The sequence below is a fragment of the Haliotis rubra genome, unplaced genomic scaffold (assembly GCF_003918875.1).
Source record: "Haliotis rubra isolate DU_JTF1 unplaced genomic scaffold, ASM391887v1 Scf1388, whole genome shotgun sequence".
NCBI lineage: Eukaryota > Metazoa > Mollusca > Gastropoda > Lepetellida > Haliotidae > Haliotis > Haliotis rubra.
In genome coordinates, this window is record NW_025765323.1 from 174275 (window position 1) to 199780 (window position 25506).

Here is a 25506-nt window from a genome sequence, read left to right on the forward strand (position 1 = left end):
ACGAGTATGTATGTTTGGTGGAAGGACACCAATAAGCCTATGACGAGTGTGTATGTTTGGTGGAAGGACACCAATAAGCCTATGACGAGTGTGTATGTTTGGTAGAAGGACACCAATAAGCCTATGCCGAGTGTGTATGTTTGGTGGAAGGACACCAATAAGCCTATGACGAGTATGTATGTTTGGTGGAAGGACACCAATAAGCCTATGACGAGTGTGTATGTTTGGTAGAAGGACACCAATAAGCCTATGACGAGTGTGTATGTTTGGTGGAAGGACACCAATAAGCCTATCTGGTCAGTCTGTAATATTGTTTACAATGCATTAATGACTGCCGGTGTAAACTAATGTTGTAAAAGTGTAAACATACACATTCTTGCTAGAACTGCTATTTGTTTCGGAATCCAGACATTATCACATAGGGACGTGTTGTCTCCAAGTTCAGTTCCCAGCCGGAATATGCTTCGTAAAAAGAAGATTCAGTGTCCATTTTAATGTTGTTTTTTGTGGGTTTTTTATATATTGGTTTTGCCTTTAATTTAAGTTGTTGTTGATGTGTTTGTTATGAAAGTCCGTATCGACGGAAGGTTGTTATCAAATATATTTCACACTCAAAAAAAGGAGGTGTCTCAACTTCAGTCTGTGAAATCTTATAACAATAAGGCCTTAAGCACAGTTACACTGAAGCATAGGTTGTCATGTGTTTTCGGATAAACTAGGCATTTAGAATGTGAAAAAATATATTCCCCAAAAACTCTTTAAGGAGCCTTCTCCAAGCAGTGACTTAAAGCCATATATAGATAGACTTACTTAGATAATAGACACCATACATATGTTACAGGACGTATAGCCTCACAAGCCTGTTGCCTCAACACTTGCGAATTAAAAGTTGCCAGATAAAGATGTTCATGACGGTGTTGGTCCCGCCAGCCACGGGAGTTTGGTATGTTTACTCTTTAACCATAACTCTGCAGCGAGTTTTCGTGTTGATGATAACTAACCCACAGATAGAGTTAGAAGCCTCGAATGCACGGAATAGCCAGCAGATTAGATCTGTCCAGATACATGACTATTCGACATGAGAACACTAATAGACTCTGGCTACTGTGCAAGAGACTTCCCCTGAAATTTAATGCTATATCTAAAATTGTCCAGATTGCATGTAGACCACTAGAATCGAGAGAATGTACATGTGGTACAGGTGTTTATGACCTTGTGAACCATGTTTTCATATCATGATCCAAGAATATGTCGGAGAGAGACGAACTGTTTGAAAAAGTATTTGACCTGATGGATGTCAAATGCTTTGCTGACTTCTGGTCAAAAGATGACGACTCCATCATCTCATTCTTCCTTGGTGGATTCCCAGACTGTACAGAAGAGATTCACTTTGATACCTGGTGCCAAATAATGTTAATTGTGGCTGATTTTGTCAGTAAATGTAATTTCCTGTTTCATTAACGTTCTGATGCATTCATATATTCACTTGTCTGTAAATATCATGTGATGTTTAAATGCTTGTAATCTTCATATCTGGAGGAAATAAAGCCAATCTATCTATCTATCTATCTATCTATCTATCTACCAGCTCATCAGAGACTCTCATCATCGATAATCCCCCTTTATGTACACTAAAGGCTTCACTATCTCGTTGTATTTACTGCAAACTTCACTTGTTAACGCTTTGATCAGGTCATGTGTTGTTATTGTGTCTGGCTTCCTAATCCTCTATTGTACTGCACAAACATCTTTTCTAACTTGTATATATGCTTCTCTATCCTCATGCTGTTCATCACTTGCTTGATAACGGTATTAGAACCTACAGCGACACGTCGCTGTCACAGCAATACAGAAGTTGTTCATCACTTGCTTGATAACGGTATTAGAACCTACAGCGACAGCTCCTCACAGCAAATACAGAAGTTGACCTACAGCGACACGTCGCTGTCACAGCAATACAGAAGTTGTTCATCACTTGCTTGATAACGGTATTAGAACCTACAGCGACACGTCGCTGTCACAGCAATACAGAAGTTGTTCATCACTTGCTTGATAACGGTGTTAGAACCTACAGCGACACGTCGCTGTCACAGCAATACAGAAGTTGTTCATCACTTGCTTGATAACGGTATTAGAACCTACAGCGACACGTCGCTGTCACAGCAATACAGAAGTTGTTCATCACTTGCTTGATAACGGTGTTAGAACCTACAGCGACACGTCGCTCTCACAGCAATACAGAAGTTGTTCATCACTTGCTTGATAACGGTGTTAGAACCTACAGCGACACGTCGCTGTCACAGCAATACAGAAGTTGTTCATCACTTGCTTGATAACGGTGTTAGAACCTACAGCGACACGTCGCTCTCACAGCAATACAGAAATAATTCTTCCATATATTGCAACCCTTCCCAATGTTGGTAGAGCATGAAATGTTCACCGCAAAAAGTTACCAGGTTTTGAAGGAATGTCAGAGATACAATTATCTCCAATGTTGTAGAAACACTCGCTGTACTTGCATTCAGATCGGAATAAATATTTGCGGCACATGCCCGATTTGAACTTGCACATACGAGGTCGTTGATATCTTGGTCGACGTCCACTGCGTTTATGTTAGACAAGGGTCTGCAAGACTGCTCCAAACAACGGAATACAAAGAGTGTTGAGGACATCTCCGACGGGGAAAATGACAGCGACGCAGCATCGCATTTGCTTGTGCGACCATGACCTTGTGTTCGTGGATCGTCCGTTGATCGTCAATTTAAACAGCGTGATGGACAATCCAGGCTAGGTTCCAGATGGCCCCGTGGTATACCCCGAGGACGCATGCCGCCATGCACCCGGAATTGCCATCCGGGCATAATCGCTACATTGCATAAAAACTATTCTTTCATTTCATGTCTCAAAGAATATACTAAGCGCAAATGGAAACTTAACTTTATTGCAAACATACCCATTTATAACAAAGTGTGTTGCAAGTGGATACATCAGTTTTATGGACGTAATGAGCATACACTAAAACAGAATTAGGCATTAAGATGCACCCTGCGTTAGGTCACTGTTTTCATGCAACACGGACTAGCAATAATGTACTGGAGGTTGTTCAGTACAGCGTATACCCCACTATCGCATTCACAGCAGCGAGGCAACGTTGTCTGACACCTGACTGTCTTACACTCGTCAACACAGCAGTCGGCAATCTGGGCAGTTGCTGTACCAACATGACGCTCAGCTCTCACAGTCTGGGACTGACCTCTCAAGGCTTCTCCCAAGGGCATTCATCACGTGGGACTGACGTCCATCATCAGGACGTTTGCAGGCTATTTTGTGTCAAAACAGGGGTGTGTGGTGTCCCATTGTCATGTTGGACTTGGAGGCCTGGGCCATGAACAGCACCAGTTCCGGGACATCGACAGGTCATGACATCACGCTGCATTGAGCTTCCACGAATTAAGGGAATACGCGAAAGCACGTGCCCGGTAAAGGCAACCCAAACCACGATATGGATCCGCCACGATATGGATCCGCCACGATATGGATCCGCCACGATATGGATCCGCCACGATATGGATCATCTTCCTGTACGCACACTTCCGTCGGCAAAACGCAGCGTTAAACGTGACTCAACCCTCTTCCTTTGTCTCTGGTTCCAGCACAGGAGCATTTGTGCCGAGGGTAGATGTTCATTACGGTTTACATGTGTTAGAATGGGCAGCGCGCAAGTAGTGTTCGTGTGGTCTGGGCAGTCACGCGACCCCAAAACACTGGTTGTCGCTGCGATAGTGACGCAGCCGAGGTTGATTGTTCTCGATGTCGCTTGTAATGTCCTGATCTGGGACGGTCAGCTATCGTACCTGTTTGATGCCCATGTGTCCTCGGGCTGTGAATTGTCTCATGGCTCGGGCAACAGCAACAGTAGACTGGCAAGCCTGGGGCATGCCAATTACACAAACCACATTGAACATTGCTAGGCGTGTCACGTGACATGAGAATTGTCTCAAAGACGTGTTTCTGTCTTACCACTAGTATATTTTGCACACGTGTTGGTGGTTATTTTCAGGAAATTGTGGTCACGTGATCTGCACACGTGTTTTCACGAAAGAACGTTTTGCATTCACCCCACGAGGCTCACCACAGTTGGCGATGCGTCATCCACCTGGCCATTATGGTATTCAGCCATGTTGACTACCGTGTGGTCCCCATTTTCAGTATAAGTCATTTCCAAATGTGAAGTGTTGTGTTTGGTTAAGCATCTATCATTTGATAGGACATTGTTTGGGGCAGCAACGACAGATAGGACATTAGCGTGGACAGATAGCACATTAGCGAGGATAGATAGGACATTAGCGAGGACAGATAAGACATTAGCGATCACAGATAGGACATTGTTTGGGGCAGCGAGGACAGATAGGACAATAGCGAGGACAGATAGCACATTAGCGAGGATAGATAGGACATTAGCGAGGACAGATAGGACATTAGCGAGGACAGATAGGACATTAGCGAGGATAGATAGGACATTAGCGAGGATAGATAGGACATTAGCAAGGACAAAGGGGCAACGCATCCCCCTTTGCTCACCGCTGAACGTTTCCATCCCGCGACACTAGCACCTCACCATATATTCGCCAACACCACAGACAAGGCGTAACTGATACCGGTATTGTCCGTTTGGCTCAAAAGCGGACGGATGAATTGTAATCTAACTCGAAAAATAAAAAACATAAAATGCTCAATGAAACACTGATCATAATCAAAACATCAGAGCAACTCTGTGATTTCTTTGCAGAATTTATGTCCTAAAATGTAAAAAGTTGTTTAACAAACTATCAAAATTTTTTTGACACAGTTCACTATTTGTAACGAGGGAGAAAGGGACAGCTGGGTGTTAGAGAAGCACGTGCACAAGTGCCGACAAAGTTATTGACTCATTAACCTGTGCTGTGCCGTCTCCATCCTTTCTCGCACACCGGGCTGTCCCTTTCTCTGCATTCCTCCCTCGTAACAAATAGAAAACTGTGTCAATATTTGAATGATAGTTTGTTAAACAACTTTTTACATTTAATTTTTAGGACATAAATTCTGTAAAAACCTCACAGAGTTGGTCTGACGTTTTGATTATGATCAGTGTTTCATTGAGTATTTTATGTGCATTAGTTTTCATCGGTCCGCTTTTGAGCTAAAAGGACTATAGCAAGAGCCAGCGCAACTGAATATAATGTGTTAGTCTGCATACTGCTGCTGTCACTGCCACCCTCTTTAGGTGATAATATTGATGAAGTCACATAAAAGGTGATTTTAAACGAATTAAATGTGTAAAACTGAAACTACATGAAGCAGGTATTTCACATGATGGAAACATATGATACATAAATGTCTAAGTTGTGTAAACATTTGACTCTTTGAACTTTACGTATGTTTTCCATGTTTCTAACCTTAGTAAACTTTGAACGAAAGTGGAAATTTCAACTCTTATCGCAATTAAATAAATGCATTAGAAGAAGTGTATTTCCTGGGACACCCGTGTTTTTATCCATACCTTACACGCACCTGGACATGAAATATTCGCATTTCTTGCACACGATACAGAAGGAGAGAGTACGTGTGTATATTTCATCTCATCGGGGAAACAGATTCACCCATATTGGATGTTCTTTCATTCCAGTACTAACACTATATATCTCTGTGATGTTTGTGTGACGAGGCACTGAACAGCATCCCAACAATGTGACGGCGGCCTGTACATGGATGGAGCAGACAGTCCAGTCAGTTACATAAATTATAATCTACCCATCTGGGATAGGAAGAAATGTATCAACAAGTCAGCGAGCGCCCATTTGTAGGTTGGTAGATAGGTATGTAACTTGTCGACATAATGAGTTGTAGTTCACGTGTTGTCATTGTTTCGTCAGAGTCACTGTTGTCCTCTTCCGGAACTCTTTCGGCACTTTCTTTGCATTAGGATCTTTCTTGATGTGCTCAAACCCTTTAATCATGGCAAACACATCTATAGTCTCTACATTCTCTTCTTCTATCTGGGCCGGTTCTTCCTCTTCTGCCTCCTGGACTGGCTCTTCCTTTGGCGTCTCTACTTCTTCCAGTTGTATATCTATGGTGGGTTCCACCTCAGGCACTGGCTCTACCTCTACCACTTCGACACTCTCTATAATGTCGACCTTCTCCACAGTCACTGCTGAAACATCAAATCTGAAGATATAGCAGACACGAGCAATGATGATCGGGTGATGACAAATCAAATAACACCTACATGTATTAACTGCCACTGTCATCACAGACCACACGCGCCGCTACTACTACGTTCGTCTATGATATGACATGTGTAGTTGCTATGACGATTGGAGGAACGTGTGGGTGGTGATAGAGGCTTCCCCAGTTCGTGAGACACCTGCACAGGTAGGGCGCCGATAATCTAGCAACATGATCAGGCGAACCGGAAACACGGATCACAGGTATCAGAGGTTCTCAAGGGACAAAGGTCTGATCCTGTATCTGTAACAAGGTCAACGAGTGGGGATGATTCTGTCAAACCATGGATCAAACAGAATAGTTGTGTGTCCTGATACCACTTAGGCAAAAGTCGCTTGAGGCTGTCTGGCCACCAATGCGCTGTGACTTGACAGTACTAACCCTTCTCTGTCTGGCCACCAACGCGCTGTGACTTGACAGTACTAACCCTTCTCTGCCTGGCCACCGACGCGCCATGACTTGACAGTACTAACCCTTCTCTGCCTGGCCACCGACGCGCGATGACTTGACAGTACTAACCATTCTCTGCCTGGCCACCGACGCGCCATGACTTGACAGTACTAACCCCTTTCTGTCTTGCCACCAACACGCTGTGACTTGACAGTACTAACCCTTCTCTGTCTGGCCACCAACACGCCATGACTTCACAGTACTAACCCTTCTCTGTCTGGAACTCTTCTATTATTTTATTGACATCAACATTTGTGACAGGAACTTCTCGCTTGACTTCCGCGGGTTCTTCTTCGATCTCTTCATCCGCTTCGGTTTCAATCATTTCATCTGCTTCGTCATGTTCAGAATTTTTCGGATGTTTGAAAGTAGAACCTAAATTTGAAAAATATGCTTTCAGTGCGTGAAATGATTTGGATCTCTTTGCCTTCAGTTCCAGCGCTATAGACCGTTTCTCCTCATCCTGCAGTGACTGCTCCCGAGGCGTGACAGGCCACGTCAACATCCAAACACGAATCATTGCTGAAACAAACACACGGCTGAGATGGGTACATGCACATTCTAAAATGAATTACCCAGGTATGTATACAGGAAGTACCCACTTGAGAATACTCGTATACCCAACATAACCTAAACGCTTATATATAATTACGGTGGTATCTTACCTACAATAACCTATGAACAACCCACCTCACGGCCAGTACGTAGGCTCAACGCTGAACACATGATAACCATAGAATGTTAACAGGACATAGCAACTTAACGGGAAATACGTACACCGACAGACTGAGGTATATGAGCACGGGGGCTGCAAACTTGACGTTCATACAAAGGATGATAAGTGAAGAATATACACAGCTATTTTAGTATGTATAGTATAACACGTATGATATAGTAATGGTGTAAGTGGTATTAGTGATAATGTTAGTGAGTGAGTGAGTGGATTTAGTTTTAAGCCGCTTTTAGAAATATTCCAGCAATATCACGGTGGGGACACCAGAAATGAGTTTCACACATTGTACCCATGTGGGGAATCGAACCCGGGTCGTCGGCGTGACGTGATAGTGGGTATAGTAGTATATGTGTTGTTATTACAGTTAGTATTGGGTTGTTAGTAATTTAAAGCCGCACTACCAAATACTACTGCTATACGTCGGCGGTCTGTAAGTAATCGGATATAGACCAAACAATCAAATGATTAACAAAATGATTTACGTCAACGTACTTCCACCAATTCAGCAAGCTTGACCAATTCAAACCCACAAATTCAAATTCAATAAGACTGGTATTATTTCTAGTAGCAGGAGATAAGTGTTTGGGGGGATTCTGTACAGTTATTAGTTTCAGTATCAGCAGTGTTTGGTGTTTTTCCTCACTAACGTTAGCTTTGTCGTTGTTGATATCAGCAGTGTTTGGTGTTTTCCCTCACTAACGCTGGCTTTGTCGTTGTTTATATCAGCAGTGTTTGGTGTTTTTCCTCACTAACGCTGGCTTTATCATTGTTTATATCAGCAGTGTTTGGTGTTTTTCCTCACTAACGCTAGCTTTATCATTGTTTATATCAGCAGTGTTTGGTGTTTTTCCTCATCATTGTTTATATCAGCAGTGTTTGGTGCTCACTAACGCCAGCTTTATCATTGTTTATATCAGCAGTTTTGGTGTTTTCCTCACTAACGCTAGCTTTATCGTTGTTTATATCAGCAGTGTTTGGTGTTTTTCCTCACTAACGCTAGCTTTATCGTTGTTTATATCAGCAGTGTTTGGTGTTTTCCTCACTAACGCTAGCTTTATCGTTGTTTATATCAGCAGTGTTTGGTGTTTTCCTCACTAACGCTGGCTTTATCGTTGTTTATATCAGCAGTGTTTGGTGTTTTTTCCTAATCGTTGTTTATAACGCTGGCTTTATCGTTGTTTATATCAGCAGTGTTTGGTGTTTTCCTAACTAACGCTGGCTTTATCGTTGTTTATATCAGCAGTGTTTGGTGTTTTCCTAACTAACGCAAGCTTTATCGTTGTTTATATCAGCAGTGTTTGGTGTTTTCCTAACTAACGCTGGCTTTATCGTTGTTTATATCAGCAGTGTTTGGTGTTTTCCTAACTAACGCTGGCTTTATCGTTGTTTATATCAGCAGTGTTTGGTGTTTTCCTCACTAACGCTAGCTTTATCGTTGTTTATATCAGCAGTGTTTGGTGTTTTCCTCACTAACGCTGGCTTTATCGTTGTTTATATCAGCAGTGTTTGGTGTTTTTCCTAACTAACGCTAGCTTTATCGTTGTTTATATCAGCAGTGTTTGGTGTTTTCCTAACTAACGCTGGCTTTATCGTTGTTTATATCAGCAGTGTTTGGTGTTTTCCTAACTAACGCTGGCTTTATCGTTGTTTATATAAGTGTTTGGTGTTTTCCCTAACTAACGCTGGCTTTATCATTGTTTATATCAGCAGTGTTTGGTGTTTTCCTCACTAACGCTGGCTTTATCGTTGTTTATATCAGCAGTGTTTGGTGTTTTCCTCACTAACGCTGGCTTTATCGTTGTTTATATCAGCAGTGTTTGGTGTTTTCCTCACTAACGCTGGCTTTATCGTTGTTTATATCAGCAGTGTTTGGTGTTTTTCCTCACTAACGCTGGCTTTATCGTTGTTTATATCAGCAGTGTTTGGTGTTTTCCTCACTAACGCTGGCTTTATCGTTGTTTATATCAGCAGTGTTTGGTGTTTTCCTCACTAACGCTGGCTTTATCATTGTTTATATCAGCAGTGTTTGGTGTTTTCCTAACTAACGCTAGCTTTATCGTTGTTTATATCAGCAGTGTTTGGTGTTTTCCTCACTAACGCTGGCTTTATCGTTGTTTATATCAGCAGTGTTTGGTGTTTTCCTAACTAACGCTGGCTTTATCGTTGTTTATATCAGAAGTGTTTGGTGTTTTCCTCACTAACGCTAGCTTTATCATTGTTTATATCAGCAGTGTTTGGTGTCTTCCTCACTAACGCTAGCTTTATCGTTGTTTATATCAGCAGTGTTTGGTGTCTTCCTCACTAACGCTGGCTTTATCATTGTTTATATCAGCAGTGTTTGGTGTTTTCCTCACTAACGCTGGCTTTATCGTTGTTGATATCAGAAGTGTTTGGTGTTTTTCCTCACTAACACTGGCTTTATCGTTGTTTATATCAGCAGTGTTTGGTGTTTTTCCTCACTAACGCTAGCTTTATCGTTGTTTATATCAGCAGTGTTTGATGTTTTTCCTCACTAACGCTGGCTTTATCATTGTTTATATCAGCAGTGTTTGGTGTCTTTCCTAACTAACGCTAGCTTTCTCATTGTTTATATCAGCAGTGTTTGGTGTCTTCCTCACTAACGCTAGCTTTATCGTCGTTGATATGAGAAGTGTTTGGTGTTTTCCTCACTAACGCTGGCTTTTCCGTTGTTTATATCAGCAGTGTTTGGTGTTTTCCTCACTAACGCTGGCTTTATCGTTGTTGATATCAGAAGTGTTTGGTGTTTTTCCTCACTAACTCTGGCTTTATCGTTGTTTATATCAGCAGTGTTTGGTGTTTTTCCTCACTAACGCTAGCTTTATCGTTGTTTATATCAGCAGTGTTTGATGTTTTTCCTCACTAACGCTGGCTTTATCATTGTTTATATCAGCAGTGTTTGGTGTCTTTCCTAACTAACGCTAGCTTTCTCATTGTTGATATCAGAAGTGTTTGGTGTTTTCCTAACTAACGCTGGCTTTATCGTTGTTGATATCAGAAGTGTTTGGTGTCTTCCTCACTAACGCTAGCTTTATCATTGTTTATATCAGCAGTGTTTGGTGTTTTCCTCACTAACGCTGGCTTTATCGTTGTTTATATCAGCAGTGTTTGGTGTTTTTCCTCACTAACGCTAGCTTTATCGTTGTTTATATCAGCAGTGCTTGTTGTCTTCCTCACTAACGCTAGCTTTATCATTGTTGATATCAGAAGTGTTTGGTGTTTTCCTCACTAACGCTAGCTTTATCATTGTTTATATCAGAAGTGTTTGGTGTTTTCTCCTCACTAATCCTAGCTTTATCGTTGTTTATATCAGCAGTGTTTGGTGTTTTCCTCACTAACGCTAGCTTTATCGTTGTTTATATCAGCAGTGTTTGGTGTTTTCCTCACTAACGCTGGCTTTATCATTGTTTATATCAGAAGTGTTTGGTGTTTTCCTCACTAACGCTGGCTTTATCGATGTTTATATCAGCAGTGTTTGGTGTTTTCCTCACTAACGCTGGCTTTATCGTTGTTTATATCAGCAGTGTTTGGTGTTTTCCTCACTAACGCTAGCTTTATCGTTGTTTATATCAGAAGTGTTTGGTGTTTTCCTCACTAACGCTAGCTTTATCGTTGTTTATATCAGCAGTGTTTGGTGTTTTTCCTCACTAACGCTGGCTTTATCGTTGTTTATATCAGCAGTGTTTGGTGTTTTCCTCACTAACGCTAGCTTTATCGTTGTTTATATCAGCAGTGTTTGGTGTTTTCCTCACTAACGCTAGCTTTATCGTTGTTTATATCAGCAGTGTTTGGTGTTTTCCTCACTAACGCTAGCTTTATCGTTGTTTATATCAGCAGTGTTTGGTGTTTTTCCTCACTAACGCTAGCTTTATCGTTGTTTATATCAGCAGTGTTTGGTGTTTTCCTCACTAACGCTGGCTTTATCGTTGTTTATATCAGCAGTGTTTGGTGTTTTCCCTCACTAACGCTGACTTTATCATTGTTTATATCAGCAGTGTTTGGTGTTTTCCTCACTAACGCTGGCTTTATCGTTGTTTATATCAGCAGTGTTTGGTGTTTTCCTCACTAACGCTGACTTTATCATTGTTTATATCAGCAGTGTTTGGTGTTTTCCTCACTAACGCTAGCTTTATCGTTGTTTATATCAGCAGTGTTTGGTGTTTTCCTCACTAACGCTAGCTTTATCATTGTTTATATCAGCAGTGTTTGGTGTTTTTCCTCACTAACGCTGGCTTTATCGTTGTTTATATCAGCAGTGTTTGGTGTTTTCCTCACTAACGCTGGCTTTGTCATTGTTTATATCAGCAGTGTTTGGTGTTTTTCCTCACTAACGCTGGCTTTATCGTTGTTTATATCAGCAGTGTTTGGTGTTTTTCCTCACTAACGCTAGCTTTATCGTTGTTTATATCAGCAGTGTTTGGTGTTTCTCCTCACTAACGCTGGCTTTATCGTTGTTTATATCAGCAGTGTTTGGTGTTTTCCTCACTAACGCTAGCTTTATCGTTGTTTATATCAGCAGTGTTTGGTGTTTTCCTCACTAACGCTGGCTTTATCGTTGTTTATATCAGCAGTGTTTGGTGTTTTTCCTCACTAACGCTAGCTTTATCGTTGTTTATATCAGAAGTGTCGGAGTATCATAACAAATGGTGAATAAATTTCTCAAGTAAATATTTAGTCAATACAGACCCAATAAGCCTACCATAACCGATGCACATTTGTCATGGAATTTGAATGTAGGTATACAAACACAACAATGGTTCAATTTAATACATGCCAGCAACACCTGCTCTATATGAAGTGGTGCAATTACGTTCCTCCATTTAAATGACTGACTGACTGAGTTTGGTTTTACGCCGCTTTTAGCAATATTCCATCACGGCGGCGGACACCAGAAATGGGCTTCACACATTGTACCCATGTGGGGATTCGAACCCGGGTCTTCGGCGTGACGAGCCAACGCTTTAACCACTAGGCTACCCCACCGCCCCCCATTTAAATGAACTTCTCGCTGATATTACACTCACTACAACTATATTCGTTAACAGTTGTCTGTTGTACCATAAACACATTACTTGCCTCCTGTAGGGTATCTGACAGTTGGTTGCATGTTTGGACAACTTTAAACTTTCACAGAAAATTACACTTCAAACACAATTTAAATACTTGACATTGTAACAATTACATAGCATGCTGTGTAACACCTCACAACAATTGGTTATAACGAGTTATTATGTCGAGGGCAGTCGCCTTTCCCTGTATAGATAATGTAGTACTTAAGCCATATATCGTCTTACCTGTTGAAGTTTGTCGTATAGCACTGACGGTGTATCTGCCCTACATAGGGGGATGCAGGTCTGAATAAGGAACTGAAAGTTCAGTTACGCCCAGTGTCTCAGTATGTTGAATACTAAGGAATCCAGTTTCATCGATCCATCGTTAATCAATACACACCAGCTAGTGGCACAATGTCAGACTATGAACCAGTCACCATTATCTTATTTCATTGCTTTCTGATTGAACGAAACCTTACACAATGTATTTTATGTCCAGCTATTTCACAGGTTGTTCATACAAATAGACAGAATCAATACAGGCGTGGGTCAGTCTGACTTTTGACTTATACACATTACCTTTAATGAAGCAACACCTGAATCCAAGGGCAAGTATTAAATTTGTGGTGCAAATGGTGAGTATACTCCAGCATATTGGAATACAAAGAAGAAGCACACACAGTATGGTGGGTCGCATGTTCATGAAGGCGTCAACATTGGGGGTACACATTCCATAGCTGGATACGCACTATTGTCAACATTGGGGGTACGCATTCCATAGCTGGATACGCACTATTGTCAACATTGGGGGTACACATTCCATAGCTGGATACGCACTATTGTCAACATTGGGGGTACACATTCCAAAGCTGGATACGCACTATTGTCAACATTGGGGGTACGCATTCCATAGCTGGATACGCACTATTGTCAACATTGGGGGTACGCATTCCATAGCTGGATACCCATTATTGTCAACATTGGGATACTCATTTCATAGCTGGATACGCACTATTGTCAACATTGGGGGTACGCATTTCATAGTTGGATACGCACTATTGTCAACATTGGGGGTACGCATTCCATAGCTGGATACGCACTATTGTCAACATCGGGGTACGCTTTTCATGGCTGGATACGCACTATTGCATTGGGGTACGCATTCCATAGCTGGATACGCACTATTGTCAACATTGGGGATACGCATTCCATAGCTGGATACGCACTATTGTCAACATTAGGGGTACGCATTTCATAGCTGAATACGCACTATTGTCAACATTGGGGGTACGCATTTCATAGTTGGATACGCACTATTGTCAACATCCGGGGTACGCTTTTCATAGCTGGATACGCACTATTGTCAACATTGGGGGTACGCATTTCATAGCTGGATACGCATTATATAGCTGGATACGCAATATTGTCAACTGTCGGAACTGATACATCACGACAGTACTAGAATTGAGTGTTCTTCAAACAGAGGCTTCCAGAAACTGGCGTGCCTGGCTACACTATGTCCTGCACAACGTCGGTGCTAACTGAGCATTACACACACCGTGAAGAAGAACGTGGCCATCGGGGAAATACAGGAGCGTCCAGGACCCGGAAGACAATGGCCGTACTGACCGAGTCCTAATTCCAATCCTTTGAGGGGGCCGTGGGGTAGCCTAGTGGTTTAAGCGTCCGCTCGTCACGCCGAAGGCCCAGGTTCGATTCTCCACATGGGTTCAGTGTGTGAAGCCCATTTCTGGTGCCCCCCAACCATGATGTTGCTGGAACATTGCTAAAAGCGACGTAAAACAATACTCACTCACTCACTCCAGTCCCTGAACATTCGTGGATAACTGGGCCGGCGGTGAGTGGCAGGCCAACCCTCCAACAGCGCAATCAGGGAGGCTGCGGGCAGCTCGTCTGATATTGTCAGCAGTACGTTTGTCGTCCATGTACATTCCAGTCTGCTGGGGTATAATGGCCTGCTTGGGCCACGATTTAAGATATTGCCCTTCGATTCAGGTGGTGCTAACTTGTAAATACATGTTCATGTGTACATATTGAACTTTACTCAGATGACTTCACAGGGACGTTTCTGTCCAGGATGCAGGCTCCCGTGATGTTGTATCGCAAGACAGATATTCCATCATGTCCGCATTTATGTTCTGTATACACAAAACAAAACTATTTTCTGTCGCCTTTACAAAGTTTTATGTAGTAAATAGCAACTCATCCCGCGGTTAATATGTAGAATGACCCGAGCGGAGCGAGGCTGTTCTCTTACATATTAACCGCGGGATGACTTGCTATTTGACTTACACATCGCGGTTAACGACTGACTAGACTTTTCTAAAATCAATTTAATTACTTTTACTTATTTGCAAGTTTGAAATACATTTAATTTGAATATATGCATGAAAGCAGAAGCAGCCAGGGTTATGCCAATTTCACTACGACAGACGTCAGCAATTTCACGTGCAAATCATGCAGTGACAGCAGTGCGTCAACACCGCGGGCGTGTTCTGGCGCTCAGACGTAGTTTTAAACATCGTTGGGATACTCCTAGCAATTTGCTAATACCGGAATAAGATATACATTTGGGGAGTTCTTATCATCATGTAATTTCCATTTTGAAAGAAAACAAATGTTGTAATTATGGGATAATATTTTTGGGTTGTTTACATTTCTATAACTAAACGAAATTCAACATTTTAAAAGGAAACGAAAACAAAAACAAATCACAGAAATACAACTCAGTTCTGAGCACTGAGTTTAGAATAGTCAAGATCATTCGTGTGCAAGATGTCGACTGAATCGAATGATGAGCTGGTTGCAGCTGGACAGAATATTGAGCATATAACAAAAATACACAGTTCATGCTAAATCCTCTTGATTTGACAACATGAAACTATTTGAAATATTACTATTTAAGATTGGGGGTGGGGTTATCGGGAGGTGGATAGAAATAATATTGCCTCCTTACATAAATATAAACATCAATGAAATTGTTTGAATTTTAAAAATGGGCGTCTGTGGACAGAGTTAATATGTTCATATAGTATCCTTTAGTCATGTTCATGTTTGCCACAAATTGCATAGAAAACTCCATTGTAATTAATCATTATCAAAATTAATGGTGAGAAGACTGATACCGCAGCCCGGAGAGAGATCAGATGCACGCGTGATGTTCCTCCATCAATGCCAGGCGGAATCATTTTGGCATCAAATTGCACTACCAATGTATAGTGCGTTTGGCTCAAAAGCAGACCGATGAATTGCAATCTAACTCGAAAACTAATAAACAAATAATACTCAATGAAACGCTGATCTTAATCTAAACATCAGACCAACTCTGTGATTTGTTTGCAGAATTTATGTCCTAAAATTTAAAAAGTTGTTTAACAAACTATCATTAAAATATTGGCACAGTTCACCATTTGTTACGAGGGAGGAGTGCAGAGAAAGGGACAGCCAGGTGTTAGAGAAGCACGTGCACAATTGCCGACGAAGTTATTGATTCATTATCCTGTACTGTGCCGTGTCCATCTTTCTCGCATACCTGGCTGTTCCACTCTTTGCGCCCCTCCCTCGTAACAAATAGTGAACCGTGTCAAGATTTTAATAGTTTGCTCAACAACTTTTTTATTTTTAGGACATAAATTCTGCAGTAACCCCACAGAGTTGGTCTGACGTTTTGATTATGATCAGTGTTTCATTAAAGGTCACATGCAACGTAAAACACAACTTTGCAGATTCTGATACCTTTCGGTATGGACTTTTGAAATCATCAAAAATGCAAATTCAACTTATAAAATAACGCGATGAAAAAAACCGCGCGAAATCGTAGTTCAAACGATTCACTAACTTTCCCCCAGCGCTTGGGGGAATTGAAATGGTTTCAACAGCTGGGCTGCGCTCATAGCACATGCGCAGTGAAATAGGTTCGCGGAGCTTGGAAGCGGGTTGTCCGGTGAATATTCGGTGAAGGCTTTGGTGTGAGCTATTTTTCTAATGTTTTGTTGATATTTCACAGGCGCGAGGTTTTTATATGTTATGACAGTAGATTACCGATTTAACTGTTTATATATTTCACCACACGTTCTTCTTACCGAGTCACTTTCTCAGTTCGATACTTAAAAGCAATTATTTAGCGTTGACAGAATTTCTAACTGTGATATAGATATGTCGTTGTCACAGACAAAACTCAATGTCTTGTTTTATTGACACCTGTGTGCCTGCCTGCCTGTCTGCTAACGACAATATTCGATACACAACTTCGATCACTGACCACATGCAAATTGAACTTAACACCAATCAGGCTATACACCATAAACAAAATGCATTGATTTATGGCCCGAGTTCGGTCTCTGTCACAGGTCTACTCCCATTTGTGAGAACTCCCAGTTGTGAGACTCCCAGTTATGAGACACTGTAGTAGGTAATTAACAACGAAAACACACCATACTCCCCAGTCTGATAGAATGGATTCACCCTAGCTACTTACTGATTTGCTATGTAACTGAATCTTGTGGAGGTAACTTAATGAAACTTTATAAGATAAATTGATTAACATACTCAGGTAAATGTCTTTAATAATTAAACACTTTGTGTAGGTAACTTCGTGATCAAAGACAAAGTAATTTACCTACTCAGATTTACTCCGTCTCCGAAACTACAAGCTATAGTCATGCAGTCTCAAAGAATTTTAAAACCTAATTACAAAAACCGAAAACAAGATTTATATTGATCTTAATTATGGCTCTTGTTTTTGTCAAATCTTTCATTGCTGCCTCAGGCTCGGACCTAGCGACCCAAACGCCGATAAGTATAACAGACATTTAATAGACAGTGCATGTTGCTCTTGTGGATATCTACGGAAGCGTAGTAGGGCCACGGTGAAAAAATTGGGAGGGGGGGGTCACTATCTCCTACGTAAGACTTAATATCTCCTACGTAGGACTTAGTATCTCCTACGTAGGACTTCGTAGGACTTAGTATCTCCTACGTAGGACTTAGTATCTCCTACGTAGGACTTCGTAGGACTTACTATCACCTACGTAGGACTTAGTATCTCCTACGTAGAAGTTACTATCTCCTACGTAGGACTTAGGATATCTCTCCTACGTAGGGGACTTAGTATCTCCTACGTAGGACTTAATATATCCTTTTTAAGGATGGTTATTAAGTTGAGAAATGTTTGGCTATGCAGGACGTTAGATAGTCGAAATGTGAGTCAGTGAATATTCATGACACTAACGCAGTGTTACTGTACAGTGTTATTGTGTGTGTATTACGTTAGGGTGACGTGGGCCCTGTTCTAATTGCAGTTATGGAGGTTTGGGTATGGTTATGTTTAATCTATCATACATACATCTATTCACACACACACAAACACAGAGAGAGAGAGAGGGAGAGGTGGGTGGGATGGTTTGGGTGAGGTTGTGATATGAAACTCGGGTTATAACACGACCTCCGCAAGTTGTTGGATCGGATCGGATCGGATGCAACGCTCGTTTGCGGTTTTATTTTTAATTGTTTACAGGTTGACTTGACTGGGGTGGACAAGTGTTGAGTGCGGCCTAAAACAATACGAAATTCAAAAAGGCAAAGAATTGTCATTATAGTTATTTGTATAAATATAAGGGGATACGTGCACATAGATTGCAACCTATAGTCTAAGACACGTCTGTACACGCAGATTATGATTCATGTGCAACGACCTCTGAAATATCCAATGCATAATAGTAAAGTGTAACAAAGTGCAACATATAACAGTGAACTAACTGCAACGCGTAATAGTAGAGCAAGGCAGTAAAGTATAATAGTCGGTCCAACACAGTACTAATGTGCAACAATTAGTTGAACACATGACTCTAATAGTGAAGGAAACAGTAGACTCTAGCAGTAAATGAAACACATGATAGTAAACTCTAACAGTAAATGAAACACATAACTGTAGACTCTAATAATGAATGAAACGAATGACTGTAGACTCTTACAGTGACTGAAACAGTGAAACAGGAGATTGTGTGCGTGTCTGGGGCTTTAAGTCGACCGTTTCAGATTAATTCATATAAACGTATATCGATCATCTCCTACTGGAAATATTAAGTCCTACGTAGGAGATACTAAGACCTACGTAAGAGATATAAAATCCTACGTAGGAGATACTATGTCCTACGTAGGAGATACTAAGTCCTACGTAGGAGATATTAAGTCCTACGTAGGACATACTAAGTCCTACGTAGGAGATATTAAGTCCTACGTAGGAGATACTAAGTCCTACGTAGGAGATATTAAGTACTGCGTAGGAGATAGTAAGACCAAAAAATTTTTTCACCGTGGCCCTACTACGCTTCCGTAGATATCAACCACCTGTTATAACCTGGATAATTTTTTGAACGCAAACAAAGAATTTACTTCTTGTGTTAACCAGAAAATAGTTGAATCCGTCGACGATTATATCATCAAGACACAACCTTCAAATTTTCACAGGGAAATACTGAAATTAACTCAACAACCTTCTCGTGATTGATTTATATTCCTACAATAGCGTGTTAGACACACACAACTGTAACTCTATAATTATGACTACTTAGAGAATAGTTGTATTTGATGACGTCACATCCTCCATTTCATCTTATATTTTATGTTGCATGGGAGCGGTGTTAACATAAGCAGTAATACTTCACCAATCCCAATTCATTTTCATAAATAATAATAATATGTTTAAACCAAAATGTCTTTCAAACTTCATAATAGTCAATAAAAATGTGTTATCATAATTACATATTCTTCTGAATAAATAAAATATTCCATGAACTATTTCTTCTGAGTAAATATAATCCTTGATAATCTATTTCATTAATCAACTCATCAATGAACTATGCCTCCTGTGGGTACTGGGCTGGGCTGATCCCACTTTCATTGTAGGGATGTGGAAACACCACCTATGTGCACTGAACCATTAATTAATGTGTCTCACAACTGGGAGTTCTCACAAATTGGAGGACACCCTGTCACATAATTTAATTACACAGACAGGAAGGTGTGATACTTGAACACATGACATGTATTGATGTCTGTAGATTGCAAAATGTTATACACAAAAAAATGAGCATGTATTTCCAAAACCCAACATCTCTAAATATACACACACAATGAGCTGTGAGGACATACCCACCCGCTCTGACTGGGTTCGGTATCGCGGCTGCTTCGTTTCTAGGGAAGTAAACCCAAGTACAAAATATTGCACTTTTGATTTGCGATTGTACACTTATAATTTTGTTTTTATGTTTTTTCATAACCAGTAATGTATATTATATATCATGAATAAGTGATAATTGTGTTTTAATTATGTTTGAATTTTTGGTTGCATGTGACCTTTAAGTATTTTATGTTTATTAGTTTTCGAGTCAGATTGCAATTCATCCTATCCGCTTTTGAGCCAAACGGACTATAGTGATCAAGAAATAAAATATGAAGTGTGTCGTTTCTTCAACTCATTTATACGGAAGGATTTCTGGAATATTGCTGGAGGCGAAGCCGAGGGTAATATTCAAGAAATCCTGACGTACCTTTAAACGAGGGAGGATACAAAACTGAGGCGTAGCCGAAGTTTTTATGTATCCGGACGAGGATACGTTTGTCAGGCTATTTAGACTGATGTCGTGTAACGTTATCCGGGGTTTAAAGCCATAGCGCCCTAGGGCGATATTACAGAAGCACCCTCTGATGACGTCACAAGAGGTTAATATGAAAAATAAACAGCTATCTATTGTAAAGACCATATCATCCCCAGGTGTGTAAATTGTTGACACTTAGGAAGGATTTTACCACAACTTTATTCAATTTCTGTTTCCTTTTTTAGCTTAGGAAGGGTTTCGCTCAATTCATAGTTGGCATCGAACTTGATTGAAAATAGGACGACTTATTATTCACAGGACAGTATTTGTTAGTTCTGTGTATTGCTGAATTTTACGTTCATTATGGTCACTATATCCAGTTAGTTCTGAAACATTGTGTAATAACTGATGGATGGATGGATGTACTTATGTATGTCCGGATGGACGGATGTACTTATGTAAGTATGTATTTATGTATGTACGGCTGGATGGACGTGTCTGTGTATATATGTGGTGGGAGTTAGTATGAGTGTTTGTATGTATATATGTGTTTGGAGTTAGTATGAGTGTTTGTATGTATATATGTGGTGGGAGTTAGTATGAGTGTTTGTATGTATATATGTGTTGGGAGTTAGTATGAGTGTTTGTATGTATATATGTGGTGGGAGTTAGTATGAGTGTTTGTATGTATATATGTGTTGGGGGTTAGTATGAGTGTTTGTATGTATATATGTGGTGGGAGTTAGTATGAGTGTTTGTATGTATATATGTGTTTGGAGTTAGTATGAGTGTTTGTATGTATATATGTGTTGGGAGTTAGTATGAGTGTTTGTATGTATATATGTGTTGGGAGTTAGTATGAGTGTTTGTATGTATATATGTGGTGGGAGTTAGTATGAGTGTTTGTATGTATATATGTGTTGGGAGTTAGTATGAGTGTTTGTATGTATATATGTGGTGGGAGTTAGTATGAGTGTTTGTATGTATATATGTGTTTGGAGTTAGTATGAGTGTTTTTGTATGTATATATGTGGTGGGAGTTAGTATGAGTGTTTGTATGTATATATGTGTTGGGAGTTAGTATGAGTGTTTTTGTATGTATATATGTGTTGGGAGTTAGTATGAAGTGTTTTGTATGTTTGTATGTATATATGTATTTAAGGAGTTAGTATGAGTGTTTGTATGTATATATTGTGGGAGTTTAGTATAGTGTTTGTATATATATGTGTTGGGAGTTAGTATGAGTGTTTGTATGTATATATATAGTGTGTTGGGAGTTAGTATGAGTGTTTGATATGTATATATGTGGTGGGAGTTAGTATGAGTGTTTTATGTATGTATATATGTTGGGAGTTAGTATGAGTGTTTGTATGTATATATGTATGTAGAGTAGTTAAGTATGGGAGTTAGTATAGTGTTTGTATGTATATATGTGTGTATAGTGGAGTTATGTGTTATTAGAGTGTTTGTATGTATATATGTGTTGGGAGTTAGTATGAGTGTTTGTATGTATATATGTGTTGGGAGTTAGTATGAGTGTTTGTATGTATATATGTGTTGGGAGTTAGTATGAGTGTTTGTATGTATATATGTGTTGGGAGTTAGTATGAGTGTTTGTATGTATATATGTGGTGGGAGTTAGTATGAGTGTTTGTATGTATATATATATTTGTTGGGAGTTAGTATGAGTGTTTGTATGTATATATGTGTTGTGGGAGTTAGTATGAGTGTTTGTATGTATATATGTGTTGGGAGTTAGTATGAGTGTTTGTATGTATATATGTGTTGGGAGTTAGTATGAGTGTTTGTATGTATATATATGTGTTGGGAGTTAGTATGAGTGTTTGTATGTATATATATTTGTGGGGGAGTTAGTATGAGTGTTTGTATGTATATATATATGTTGGGGAGTTAGTATGAGTGTTTGTATGTATATATATGATGGGAGTTAGTATGAGTGTTTGCATGTATATATGTGTTGGGAGTTAGTATGAGTGTTTGTATGTATATATGTGTTGGGAGTTAGTATGAGTGTTTGTATGTATATATGTGTTGGGAGTTAGTATGAGTGTTTGTATGTATATATGTGTTGGGAGTTAGTATGAGTGTTTGTATGTATATATGTGTTGGGAGTTAGTATGAGTGTTTGTATGTATATATGTGTTGGGAGTTAGTATGAGTGTTTGTATGTATATATATGTGTTGGGAGTTAAGTATGAGTGTTTGTATATATAATTATATATTTGTTGGGAGTTAAGTATGAGTGTTTGTATGTATATATATGTGTTGGGAGTTAGTATGAGTGTTTGTATGTATATATATGTGTTGGGAGTTAGTATGAGTGTTTGTATGTATATGTGTTTGGGAGTTAAGTATGAGTGTTTGTATATATATATATATTGTGGTGGGAGTTAGTATGAGTGTTTGTATGTATATATATGTGGTGGGAGTTAGTATGAGTGTTTGTATGTATATATGTGGTGGGAGTTAGTATGAGTGTTTGTATGTATATATGTGTTGAGAGTTAGTATGAGTGTTTGTATGTATATATGTGGTGGGAGTTAGTATGAGTGTTTGTATGTATATATATGTGTTGGGAGTTAGTATGAGTGTTTGTATGTATATATATGTGTTGGGAGTTAGTATGAGTGTTTGTATGTATATATGTGTTGGGAGTTAGTATGAGTGTTTGTATGTATATATGTGTTGGGAGTTAGTATGAGTGTTTGTATGTATATATATATGTGGTGGGAGTTAGTATGAGTGTTTGTATATATATATATATATATGTGTTGGGAGTTAGTATGAGTGTTTGTATGTATATATGTGGTGGGAGTTAGTATGAGTGTTTGTATGTATATATGTGTTGGGAGTTAGTATGAGTGTTTGTATGTATATATATATGTGGTGGGAGTTAGTATGAGTGTTTGTATGTATATATATGTGTTGGGAGTTAGTATGAGTGTTTGTATGTATATATGTGTGTGGGAGTTAGTATGAGTGTTTGTATGTATATATGTGTTGGGAGTTAGTATGAGTGTTTGTATGTATATATATGTGGTGGGAGTTAGTATGAGTGTTTGTATGTATATATTTGGTGGGAGTTAGTATGAGTGTTTGTATGTATATATATGTGGTGGGAGTTAGTATGAGTGTTTGTATGTATATATATGTGGTGGGAGATAGTATGAGTGTTTGTATGTATATATGTGTTGAGAGTTAGTATGAGTGTTTGTATGTATATATGTGTTGGGAGTTAGTATGAGTGTTTGTATGTATATGTGTGTTGGGAGTTAGTATGAGTGTTTGTATGTATATATATATGTGTTGGGAGTTAGTATGAGTGTTTGTATGTATATATATATATATATTGGGGAGTTAGTATGAGTGTTTGTATGTATATATGTTGTGGGAGTTAGTATATGAGTGTTTGTATGTATATATGTGTGTTGGGAGTTAGTATGAGTGTTTGTATGTATATATGTGGTGGGAGTTAGTATGAGTGATTGTATGTATATGTGCGGTGGGAGTTAGTATGAGTGTTTGTATGTATATATATGTGGTGGGAGTTAGTATGAGTGTTTGTATGTATATATGTGTTGGGAGTTAGTATGAGTGTTTGTATGTATATATATATGTGTTGGGAGTTAGTATGAGTGTTTGCATGTATATATATATGTGTTGGGAGTTAGTATGAGTGTTTGTATGTATATGTGTGGTGGGAGTTAGTATAGTGTTTGTATGGGGAGCTATATATGTATGTTGGGAGTTAGTATGAGTGTTTGTATGTATATATGTATGCAGTGGGAGTTAGTATGAGTGTCTGTATGTATATGTGTGGTGTGGAGTTAGTATGAGTGTTTGTATGTATATATGTGTTGGGAGTTAGTATGAGTGTTTGTATGTATATATATATGTTGGGGAGTTAAATATGAGTGTTTGTATATGTATATATGGGGTTAAAATTGGGAGTTAGTATAGTGTTTGTATGTAAATATATATGTATATATATGTGTTAGGAGAGTTAGTATATGTATGAGTGTTTGTATGTATATATGTGTGAGTTGGGAGTTAGTATGAGTGTTTGTATATATATATGTGTGTAGGGGAGTTAGTATGAGTATGTATTGTTGTTAGTATATGTATCTATATGTGTTGGGAAGTTAGTATAGTGTGTTGTATGTATATATATGTGTTGGGAGTTAGTATGAGTGTTTGTATGTATATATATGTGGTGGGAGTTAGTATAGTATGAGTGTTTGTATGTATATATGTGTTTGGGAGTTAGTATGGAGTGTTTGTATATATATATATGTGTTGGGAGTTAGTATGAGTGTTTGTATGTATATATATATGTGTTGGGAGTTAAGTATGAGTGTTTGTATGTATATATGTGTGTTAGGGGAGTTAGTATGAGTGTTTGTATGTATATATATGTGGTGGGAGTTAGTATGAGTGTTTGTATGTATATATGTGGTGGGAGTTAGTATGGAGTGTTTGTATGTATATATGTGGTGGGAGTTAGTATGAGTGTTTGTATGTATATATGTGTTGGGAGTTAGTATGAGTGTTTGTATGTATATATATGTGTTGGGAGTTAGTATGAGTGTTTGTATGTATATATGTGGTGGGAGTTAGTATGAGTGTTTGTATGTATATATATGTGTGTTGGGAGTTAGTATGAGTGTTTGCATGTATATAGTTAGTATGAGTGTTGTGGTGGGAGTTAGTATGAGTGTTTGTATGTATATATGTGGTGGGAGTTAGTATGAGTGTTTATATGTATATATGTGTGTTGGGAGTTAGTATGAGTGTTTGTATGTATATATGTGGTGGGAGTTAGTATGAGTGTTTGTATGTATATATATATTATTGGGGATTATTAGTATGAGTGTTTATATATATATATGTGTGTATTGGGAGTTAGTATGTAGTGTTTTATGTATATATATGTGTTTAGAGTTAGTATGAGTGTTTGTATGTATATATGTATGGGAGTAGTATGGTGTTTGTATGTATATAGTATGGGAGTTAGTATAGTGTTTGTATGTATATATGTGGTGGGAGTTAGTATGAGTGTTTGTATGTATATATATATGTGTTGGGAGTTAGTATGAGTGTTTGTATGTATATATGTGTGTTGGGAGTTAGTATAGTGTATTTGTATGTATATGTGTTGTGGGAGTTAGTATGAGTGTTTGTATGTATATATATGTATTTGGGAGAGTTAGTATAGTGTTTGGGAGTATATATATGTAGGAGTTAGTATAGTGTATGTATATATGTGTGTTGGGAGTTAGTATGAGTGTTTGTATGTATATATGTGTGGTGGGAGTTAGTATGAGTGTTTGTATATGTATATATGTGG

The 25506-nt window shown here is 39.1% G+C and overlaps 1 protein-coding gene across 1 annotated transcript; it reads right to left on the minus strand.

The window, feature by feature from the left end:
* Positions 1–5526: 5526 nt before the first annotated feature.
* On the minus strand, positions 5527–12813 carry LOC124268516 (probable serine/threonine-protein kinase kinX). The gene is made up of 3 exons (XM_046703501.1): positions 12763–12813; positions 6925–7239; positions 5527–6193 (listed from the first exon to the last, which is right to left on the minus strand). Exons 2-3 carry the CDS (start codon positions 7235–7237, stop codon positions 5898–5900), a joined length of 609 nt encoding a protein of 202 aa, XP_046559457.1. The 5' UTR covers positions 7238–7239; positions 12763–12813; the 3' UTR covers positions 5527–5897.
* Positions 12814–25506: the final 12693 nt, after the last annotated feature.